Raw genomic sequence first — 11872 nt, forward strand, 5'->3', positions numbered from 1 at the left:
ATGGCCAACTATGAGCTCGTTGTGGCATTAGTCCTCAGCTTGTCCCTTTTTCGCTTAACGAGCGCCGGCGATCCCGACATTCTTACTGACTTTGTGGCCCCGAATGGCACCAACGTCGATGGCAACTTCTTCACGTACACCGGCATGAGGTCTCTCATGGGGTTTAATCCCCCGACTACATTTACGGTGACCAAAGCAAGTTTAAAGGAGTTCCCTGCTCTCGACGGGCAAAGCGTCTCGTTTGCGGTCCTCGAATTCCCGCCCGGCTCAGTGAACCCCCCCACACACCCATCCCCGCGGATCGGAGCTCCTGTTCCTCATATACGGGTCCCTCGAGGTCGGGTTCGTCGACACGACCAACAAGCTCTTCACTCAGACCCTCCAAACTGGCGACATGTTCATATTCCCCAAGGGACTTGTCCACTATCAGTACATTTTTAATCAGACCGACTTCGCGGTGGCAGTCTCTGCATTCGGGAGCGCGAGCGCGGGAACAGTGTCAGTCCCTGTGACCGTGTTCGGGACCAACATCGACGATGGGATCCTGGCTAAATCTTTCAACACTAATGTTTCCACCATTCAAGCACTGAAGGCTGGCCTCACACCCCCACCCACCAAAGCATGAGAAAGAGAGTGAGTGAGACAGGGAGGTCAACGTCTAATAAAACAATATGATCATTATTTCTGCAATTTATTCTTTTAAAAGCATGAAGTGTTGAAAATCATTGAATAAAGAAAGCTTGATGATGTACTGATCTACTCCCATTTATCTTGTATAAGATATGACTTTGCCAACACAAATATATGAACACCTAGTGGTATATTCGAAGTCAATTGACTTGCTATCTTTTCTTTCCCCCTTCATGCATATATAGTTTTAGTACATGCAAATACTAGTTTTAGTTGCATCGTCCAATGTTACCAACTACTTTATCTGAAGTTCGTTTTGGATTTTTTTCACATTTCGCCAAAAACCCGGCTTACATTTGAAAATTATCTGGGGTGCCAAAAGATAAATGAATTTATTGTCTGCGCGCTTCAATCTATGCTCTTTTGACAAGTAATATTGGTAGAGGCCTCAGCTCATTTGATTGAGACGTTATATACGAGACAGCCAGTACGAGCGAAATAAGCATTTCCACGCACACAAGCAAAGAAAAAGAGAGGACACAAGCACTTGACGAGAGAAATAAAGAAATGGTTCAAATATACATGGAATATTCTAGCTTGACCAGGTTTTCAATCCTCTACTATCTTGCCGAAACTCGATGCCGGTTAACTATAAGGATGGAATTTTTTGTTCCATGCAAAGCCAAAATTATTGTTGTAGTCATTACTATCCACACCAACCTCATCTTCCACAACGCTCTTCTCTCCTTCCTCCTCCATTTTCTTGAGTTTATACTCTTGACGTTCCTTCATCGCATAGAGATGAGCACAGCTTGCACCAATGGAAGACATTGACAGAAATAGCTAGGAAGACAGAGACCCAGCAAACAGAAGGAAAAGATTAGTTGACTTTAATATTGTTTTCCACAATGAGCTATGATTTATCCTAATTTGATTTCCTTTGGTTTATGAATCAATGTATGGTAAATGTAACGTGATTAATTACACCACTATCTAACCACCATGAATTAGTGGGGCTTTTGATATGTTGAATTTATAAACAAAAATCGCTACCCACAAGCTCATGCTTAGACAATCAAGTTATATATTTGTCACAGTTTTTCTTTATGTGACATTTCTTCTTACAAAAGAAGCAATGGTTACCATCCTTCTTGAAGAATTCTTTTTTAGGACTAAAACTATCAAAATGACCGGTAGTTTGATGAGTTTCTTTATGAGTACAATTTTTGGACCTCTTACTCTTCTTATTGCTAGAATTAAAGGCATACAAGATAAATGTCCTCTTTCTTTCTTCAATTTCTCTTTCTTTGTTACCACTGTCACACCCCGATCCTCGAACGCGTACCCATCCCTCACCTAGTCGATTAATAGCGACGTCTCAAGACACATCATCGACCCTTTCTTTTTAATACGCATGCGAAAGTAAACAAAAATCCCCAGATAATAAAATATTTGGGATAGAAAAGTAGGCCATAACTTTCGCAACATGAAAACATATAACCACACTTTTATACAAGGCAAACTATATAGTATAATACAATACTATTTGCAAGTCTAATCTACTATACGTCCGATCAAACTTATAGTTTGCAAAACAAGGGTGAGGTTTCAATCCTCCGCTCAGTCTTCATCTGGATTCTTTTTATGCTTCATGATCTTTCCTCCTTCCACGCTCCTGCTGGAATCTACCGTAGGGTACTCAAATGATCCTAGGCCTTCAAGGACGAGAACCACTAGATTAATTACCTCTTCACCTTTAGGTTCTGCAATGCCCTCCCCATATACTACTTCCAAAGCATACACAGGCACCTTAAATTCCGATGTCGGACCTTCTCTTTCCCCATCGCTATAACAGCAATACCATGCTCGGTATTGATGGGGCATCCTTTGGGTTCTACCCACATCCACCCAGATAATGGACTTCACCAGTTCATACTCCAGGCCTTCAGCGCACCCAGGCATCGACACGTGGAACTTCTCCTCGGTGATTTCCTTTGGTAACCCAGAACACGAGGGAGGAGATAGGGATGCTGCCATCTACGGACCTGAAATGGTTATGCAATAACCATTGAGACCACGTCTCAGCAAGTTCTACCCCAAGACTCGATTAGTAAACCAATACGCTATCCGGGCTGCCTATGCATACACGAGTCAAAGGACTTACCTTGGCTTCAGATTCCACCTGCATATCAGTACAATTCAATAGGCACCCAAGCAATCATATCATAAATCGATATCTCGAACAATCGACCTAGTCGATTACTTGTCAGTCGGACCATTCACCAATCATTCCCATTCAATCAATCAATTCACGACAATCGAATCAAATTATTGATCAATCAACCTAGTCGATTACATGTCAAACGGACCATTCTTGGTCATTTCAATTAATACTGTCCATTCTCTAAAATAACCCATCGGGTTACCAAGCCAGTATTTTTAAACAATTCAATCTCTAAAATGACATTATAAGTCACCAAGTATATTCATCATAACATCCATTCTGCAAAATGACATATTGAGTCACCAAGCCGTTATGGCATGCCGTCCATTCTACAAAATGACTTATAGGGTCACCGAGCCGGCATTACATGTCGTCCATTCTACAAAATGACCTATAGGGTCACCGAGCCGGCATTACATGTCGTCCATTCTACAAAATGACCTATAGGGTCACCGAGCTGACATTTGCATACCGTCTATTCTACAAAATGACATATAGTGTCACCGAGCCAGTATTGTGTAACATGATACTTTGAACGTACAATCAATTTGTCCTTTTTTTTTCATTTTTGACAAAAGTATACGTGCGTGGGCACACGATTGGCCTTAGCCAAAATATAATATTTTTCATTTCCATAACTCCCACATTTTCTGTAGTCCACTCAAATCCTTTTGGCATTATCAACCGATGCCCGGTTATTTTTCAATTAAACCAAAGATTATTCAATTAAAGAATAATTCTCAATTTCACAAATAATTCAATTCAACACAAAATAAAGCTCAATTAAATAAACGGACTGCGCCACAACAATCAGCATAAAATTTCAGTCGTCGGCTATCCCTGCCTAATTTCCGGAAAATAAATAATTAATAAATTAATTTTAAAAATTAATAAATAATTACTAAAAATCCAATTTAGGCCCGTAATGCTTAATTGAAGCCCAAGACGGGTTGTGAAAAATCTCGAGATGCATTCAATAAATAATAGTACGTATCTACTTACTAATTGCACAATTCAATTACCTAACATGCATCACAATTATCTAATAATCACTAATACATTCTAATCTAACCACATAATCCTACTTAATTAACACTAATCAACATTTAAGCATAATTAGCAAACTAAGAAAGCATTAGTGAGTAAAACTCACTTGATTAAAAGCGGAGATCGGAACATCGCGACAGCGGTGCAACGGCGGCTGAACTTGGGCTTGCGACGACACCGACGAGCTTGGACCGGGCCTGGCTTTGCGGGCTTGGGCTTGGAATTGGGCTTGACTGTGCGGGCCTCAAGTGAGCTGGAATTGGGCCTCAAAAACTGGGTTTGCTTGACTCGATAGGCCTTGAATGGGCTGAACTGAATTGAACTAACTTGGGCCGAGCTACTGGGTTGTTGCACTTAGGCTGAACAAATAAGCAGGTGGGCTGATATTCACGGCTAGACTTGCTTGGGCTGTTGGAAATTCACGTGGGCTTCAAGTCTGGGCCATAGATGCTAGATGGAGGCCCCCGTGCAGCTGGAATCCACGACACTGAAGACAACGGACAAAAGCAGCTGCTGGCGAAGACATCCGTAGAGATGGGGCTGCTTCGTGCAAGGAACACGGACGAACGGCAGAGGGGAGCTGCTTTGTGGATCTTCGATGGCTGATGGAGTGGTGACGTGCAGTGAAGACACACAGGAGAGGAAACAGGCTGGTGAAACTTGACTTCGTGGTGGGGCGGCTGGATTCTGAGATAGCTAGTATAAGCACCTAGAGGGGTGAATAGGTGCACAAACAAATTCTCGAGATACGAAAGCGATTCTAGGCAATCAATAGAAAGGAAAATACGATCAAAGTAAAGTAAAGGTTAGGAAGAGAGAAATGAACACAAGATTTATAGTGGTTCGGCTTATTCCAAGCCTACGTCCACTCTTCCGCACCGACAGCCCACCGGCTGGATTTCACTATGAACAAAAGAGAAGTTACAGCACGTTTTTCCTTGATTCCACAAAGGTAGATGTTCTACCACACTTCCTCAAGGTTTCTCACGAATATAGACTCTCTTTTGTTTACACGATTTTGCTCAACAAATGAATTGACTAAGAACAAGAAGCTTCAAACTTTGGAATTCTTCTATCGTGCACACACTCAAACAACTGGAACGTCTTCCTTATATACTCCTTCATGCCATTATACCCGTTGGCACTTACCAAAGGAATTCCTCCAATCTACCCGTTGGACGGAATCAATTAGGAAGATCATTCGAGCTATTAAAGGAACATGTCGATAGCCCATCAATCATGTTCGCCCATACAATCAGGATCTCGGTTTCCATAAGTAGAACCTTCCAAGTTTACTTTGCCAATCATCGGATCTTTAATCTTCGAATCAATTATGATCAAATAAAGAATTCCGTTATGTCATATCCAGCCAAGAGATCTTCTCCACGATAAAGCCACATCCTTAATGAAACATCCAGTTCTGGAAAGCCTTTCTTCAACGGATTAGAAACTCATCAATGAAGATAGACTTTTGAGTCTTGAGTATGGCTGTCCGAAGGTCTTCGACTTTAAATAGCAGAGTCCGGCAAGCCTTCGGACTAGACTGATGGAAACGTTTTGTCAACTTCAAACACTTCACGAGGATTTCTCCAACAATCTCCCCTTTTGATGGTGACAAAACTTTCCTACAGATTTGGAAAACTTTGACCCGCAAAACATTTCTCAAACACATATGCATATCTTATAGAGATAAATGGCTACTAGAATCTGCAACCACAGAAATAGGTTAGTCCAGTATGCAATAAAGCCATCCATAAGATATCAATAGTAGTTAATAATTAAGCAGTCAAATCCAAATCCCAAATTTAGTCCACATCCAGACACACAAGTTAAGTCAAAACAAACCACAAACCAAATAAACCAAAAGTTCGACAAATTTAAGTTCAAAGTTTTTCAAGTCTCACAACTCTCCCCCTTTTTGTCAACATAAAAAGATTGAGATGAAAATGAAGTCAAGGATTCTTGGGAACACGAACAAGCTGGAAATCTCCCATCGACTGAACGATGCCTTCCAGCCTTTTCAAGTCTTCCTTCAGTTGTGCAACATCCTCACCCTTAGCATTAGCCTGAATCTGAAGAGAAAGGGCTTGGATTTGATCATTTAATGAACCCGAAGAGACTTGTCCTGCATTCTACAAGTTCTAAACTTCACATCCCAATGCATATATCTGACCTTGCATCTCCAAGAGAATATCCATCACTCGCGAAAGTCTGCTGAATTTTCGGTCTGCGTACTGGCATTAGCACGATCTGATGGAGTAAATGCGACGATGGTAGATCGCATAATCACGCAGATTTGGCGAAGAAACCTCATGACTTTCCTCAGAAATTGAGAGGCAAAACCTCCTCTGGATCTCGCCGGGGATCGACCGACTCCCTCACTCGGTTGCAAGATTTGAGGACATTCCTCTTTTCTCTTGGTCTCCCCGTGTTCATGCCTTCAGGTGGAGAGTGCTCCTCATGTTCTCCTTCTTCTTGATCTCTTTTCTTTCTTTTTCTTTTTCAATTCTCTCTGCTCAAAGATCTCTTTTTCTTCTTCTTCTTTTCCTCTCGTTGCTTTTCCTCTGCCTCTTTCTCTGCTCTTTCTTCTGTATGTTGTTCTGACTCTTTCTCTAGAACAGATTGACTGAGATTCTTCAAAGCAGAAATAGTGATGTTATCCTCATCATCTTCATCATCAACGAGGAGAGCTCTTCTTCTCTTGGATGGAGCATCCATGGGCTCCTTCCCTTTCCTTTTTCCTACAGAAGAGAATTGATGAGATTTGACTGGAGTCTTCTCCTTAAATTTCTCCAATGCCTTGCTTAGTTCCTTCGACGCATCTTGGTCACCATTTTCAGTCCTACCACCATATGATCGCACGATCGAGCACAAAGGATTTGCGGAGGCCGAATGTTCGATGTCCGAATAACTTGGTCACAAGACCTGGATAAGGAAGTTGTCCTCTCTGTCCTTTATCACAGCTCTATACATGTGGAACATAACAGTGTGAGGAAGTGAAAACCTTTTCCCAGTGATGATTGCATACATTAGCTTTGCCTCTGAACTTGAGACATCAGTCTTAGAAGTTGATTTCGGTCTGAGGCAATTGATTACAATTTTGTGCAGCAAGATGTTGAATGCACTCATCCTTGAATAGGAAATCTTTCTCTCTCGTTCTCCCGTCCTTAACAAGTTCCAAAGTGTAATACGAGCAACGAAACTTTTATCCGTTGATATCTTCCTCTCTCAACTCCTAACACATCTGCCAGCATATCCATATCCATATCCACAACAAAATCTTGATCTTTGACACTGAAGGAGAATCTATTCGCATCCAAGAAAATGGTCTACATCTTCAATGATTTCTTCATTTTGATGATGATCAAATCTTGAGGACTAGATAGAGGAGAATGACGCTGCTGAGAATGTTGTGGGCTCTGCTACTGATTTGGAGACACTTCTTCTTCAGTGAGATCGAAGTGCGTAGGCCCTCACTCATTCGCCGTGGTCCCCTGCTTGCGATCCTCGAAGACTTTCTTGAAGACAACATCTTTCTTAGTCTTTGAAAGATTCCTTGCTTGACTTTCCCAAGAAAGATGACAAAGTCAAAGTCTTGCAGTCAAGGTCTTATTTGTCTGAGTCTAAGAGTCTCTAGACTTTAACTTCTTCAAACCTCAAAATGTTGAGTCTGGAACGGATAATTTCAAATTGATTTTTCTCTAAAGGCTTTGTAAATATATCCACCGCTTGGTTCTTTTGAGTCAACAAACCGAATCGAGATTTCTCCATTTTGAACATGATCTCTAATGAAGTGATGTCGTATCTCTATATGCTTTGCTCTTGAGTGAAGAATTGGATTTTTGGTGAGATTGATTGCGCGGGTGTTGTCACATTTAATCTCCGTGCATGAATCTTCAATTCCAAAATCTCTTAGCTGTTGTTTTATCCACGTAATTTGTGAACAACGGCTTCCAAGAGCTACATATTCTCGCTTCGCTATAGAGAGCTACTTTACTTTGTTTCCTTGAAAACCAAGACACCGTCCCCGCTCCAAGTAGTTGATGTGCACCTGAGGTGCTCTTTCTATCAACTCGCATCCGGCTAAGTCTCAAGCGTCTAAGTACCCAAGAAGAGTAAAGTCTCCCTTTTAGGATACCGTAGACCGAAGCTTGAAGTTGATGCAATATATTTGATAATACGCTTTTACAAAGATTTAAATGTGATTCTTTAGGGTTTGCTTGAAATCTGGCACAAATGCAAACACTAAACAAAATATCAGGTCTAGAAGCGATGTAAGATAAAGAAGTGAACCGATGATACTCATGTATAACTTTTGGTCGACTTTCTTTCCTTCTTCATCTTTATCTATCTTCACGGAGCTTGACATTGGTATATCAGCCTTTTTGCAATTGTCCACAAACTTCTTCACAATATCATTAGCATATTTTTCTTGATGAATAAAAGTTCCTTCCTTCAGTTGTTTCACTTGAAGTCCAAGGAAGAAGGTTAACTCACCCATCATGCTCATTTCAAATTCATCCTGCATAGTCTTAGAAAATTTCTTGCACGGACTTTCATTAGAGGATCCAAAAACAATATCATCGACATATATTTGAACAAGTAGAAAACTTTTGCTTTCTCTTTTAATGAAAAGAGTAGTGTCTACTTTACCTTTAACAAATCCATTTTCAATTAAAACTTTTGCTTTACTCAGTCTGTCGTACCAAGCTCGAGGTGCTTGTTTCAAGCCGTATAAAGCCTTTTTTTTTTTGAGTCTCGAATATCGAGTCCGGTTTCCTTGGGTCTTCAAACCCAGGTGGTTGTTCCACATAGACTTCCTCTTGGATGAATCCATTTAGGAAGGCACTTTGACATCCATTTGGAATAACCTGAAATTCTTATAACAAGCAAAAGCAAGTAATAATCGAATTGCTTCTAACCTTGCTACTTTAGGTGCGTAAGTCTCGTCATAGTCTATCCCTTCTTCTTGTGTGTATCCCTTGGCCACGAGTCTTGCCTTGTTTCTTATAACTTTTCCTTTCTCGTTCATCTTGTTCCCGAAAACCCATTTAGCTCCAATAATAGATTTACCTTTTGGTTTATGAGTCAATTCCCAGGACATCATTAATACTGAATTGCCTAAACTCTTCTTGCATAGCTTCAATCCAGCTTTCATCGATAAAGCTTCTTCTATGCTTTTGGGTTCTATTTCGTAAAACAAGAGCCACAAAGACTAAACTCTTCGCGCCTTTTGGATCTTGTGCGAATTCCTTCATTGATGTCTCCAATAATAAGATCTTTGGGATGACTGGACTTATGTTTCAAGTTGCTGGTTAATTTGTCAGATTGATGGTCACTTCCTTCACTTGAATCTTCAACAGTCACTTGTTACTGGTCCTTCAAAGTTTGAGCTATTTCAGACTTTGTAGAGTCTGGAGCAGGTTCAGGTTCTTCAAGATGAGTCTGAGTGGATTCATTTTGCATAGAGTCTTGGAATTTAACATTCATTGATTCTTCCACTGTTTGAGTCTTCTTGTTGTAGACTCTGTACGCTATGCTTGTGGTTGAATATCCAAGGAAGATGCCTTCATCTGACTTTTCTTCAAACTTACCAACTCGATCATTTGCATTTTTCAGTATAAAGCATTTGCATCCAAATACATGAAAATATCAAACAATAGGCTTCTTTTCTTTGAATAGTTCATAGGGGGTTTTTTACAAAATAGGCCTTAGAAAAACTCTATTTATAATGTAACATGCTGTAGAAACTGCTTCAGCCCAAAAACGTGAAGAGATGTTACTTTCGATTAAAAGAGTTCTAGCCATTTCTTGAAGAGATCTATTCTTTCTTTCCACAACTCCATTTTGCTCTGGAGTATATGGAGAGGAGAATACATGCTGGAAACCAGATTCATCACAGAATTTTGTAAAATCATGATTTTCAAATTCACCTCCATGATCTGTTCTTATACTTGAGATAACATACCATTTTTCATTTTGAACCTTTTTAGCAAACTTTTCAAAGTAAGAGAAGGTTTCAGACTTACTTGCCAAGAAATATACCCAAGTGAATCGTGAGTAATCATCCACAATTACCGAGGCAATATTTCTTACCTCCAATGCTTTGCGTTGGTTGGTCCAAATAGATCCATATGCAGAAGCTGCAGTACACGGTTAGTGGAAACTTGATTTATTGGTTTAAAGGAATTTCTTACCTGTTTTCCCAATATACATGGTGTACATAGATCAGACTTTTGGTATGATAAATTGGGTAGACCACGAACAAGCTTCTTTGCTGAGATTTTGGCTATTTGCTTCATGTTGACGTGCCCAAGCTTTCTGTGCCATAAGTTTGCTTCGTCTTGGATTGAGATTAGACATTGTGATTCATCTGGTTTCACATCCAAGAGGTAGATATTTCCATGTCTTCGACCCATGAATGACTCGAGTAGAATCTTTACTAATTCCAGAACATATTCCCTCTTGAAAGTTGATTTTGAAGCCGTATCACATAGTGACTAATACTTTTGAGCAAATTGTAATTGAGTCCTTCCACTAAGGAAACATTGCTAATTTTGAGATTTCCAATCTTTACAGTTCCAAATCCCACAATTTTTCCTTTATTGTTTCCTCCAAAAGAGACTTTTCCACCATTTACTCGAACAAGCTTTATGAAGTAATTTGAGTCTCCTGTCATGTGTCTTGAGCATCCACTATCCAGATACCATTTTACCTTTTTCTTGATAGTGACCTGCATTTAAAAAAGAAACTCAAATCTTCTTTGGTACCCATATTTTCTTGGGTCCATTGGTGTTAGTATGATATGCGGTTTTTGCCCATACCTTTTTAACAGTTTCCAAATCATAGGACATTCTTTTTCAAAATGATCTGCACTTTGTTGCATTTTGAGCATCCGAGAGCATTGCGACCTCACGGTTTTACAAAGATTCTTTTAAAATGATTTTTGTAAGCATCTCTTGTGGGTCTTTGTTTGATTCTTTCCTTCACCTTAGGAAAATCAATTAAAGGAATGGTTTCAAAAGAGTCATTCCCAAACCAGATTTATTAAAATAAGGTCTTTGAACAGAGAGAATTTTTTCAAGTTTCTCAAATCCTATAGAAAATCTTTTGGAAATATTTGAGATATCACTTTTCAAGAATGCATTTTCTTTTTAACAAATTATCTTCACTTTCTTTAAGAGAAGAAACATTCTTGTCTAAACTTTTCACTTTTTCTTTCAAAATATTTTCCTGTTGTTTTAGAGCAGAATTTTCCTTCTTTAGTTCGGAAATTCTTTTAAGAGAAGTCTTAAGACTAAAACACAATTCATCAATATACTTTGAAACCTTAATAGGGATTTTGAAGTTACTTACCTCAAATTCGCTTTCGAGTCCGAATCTGTCTCCGAATTTGAATCAATCCGATTGTACCATTAGACATATATTGGCATAATCATCATCACTTTCTTCACACTCTGTATCACTCCAGGTTTCAGCTTTAAGAGCTTTTCGGTACTTTTCAGTTTTTCCTTTCTTCTTTCTCAGAAGAGGACAGTTAGGTCTGATGTGTCCATTTTTCTTACATTCAAAGCAGACTACATCTTTGTTTGATTCATCATCTTCAATGCACTTAGTCTTTGCTTTTGAAAACTTTGTTTCTTTGGATTGAATCTTCTTCCTTTTCTCGTTCAGCTTTCTCGAATCTTCTTATCATGAGAGCAAGTTCCTCATCATCCATATCGTCTTCGTAATCTGTAACATCAGAATCATCATTAGAATTTAATGCAATGGATTTCTTACCTTTAGGGTCTTTGTCTTTATTGATTCGCTCCACTTCATAAGACTGAAGAGTCCCAACCAACTCATCAACAGATAGTGGCATGATTCTTTGGGTCTCTCTGATTGAGGTCTTTATGTGATTCCAATCCTTGGAGAGTCCACGCAAGAGCTTGTTTACTTTCATGGGATCAGAAATTGGTTGACCTTGAT

General features: G+C 39.6%; 1 protein-coding gene across 1 annotated transcript; it reads left to right on the forward strand.

Annotated features, from left to right (window-relative positions):
* Positions 1-625, forward strand: LOC120286827 (germin-like protein 9-3). Its single transcript, XM_039299368.1, is given in 2 exon segments — positions 1-276; positions 278-625. Coding segments are annotated over 2 exon segments (624 nt in total).
* The last annotated feature ends 11247 nt before the right edge of the window (positions 626-11872 follow it).

Source organism: Eucalyptus grandis, chromosome 8 (genome assembly GCF_016545825.1).
Source record: "Eucalyptus grandis isolate ANBG69807.140 chromosome 8, ASM1654582v1, whole genome shotgun sequence".
NCBI classification, from domain to species: Eukaryota; Viridiplantae; Streptophyta; class Magnoliopsida; order Myrtales; family Myrtaceae; genus Eucalyptus; species Eucalyptus grandis.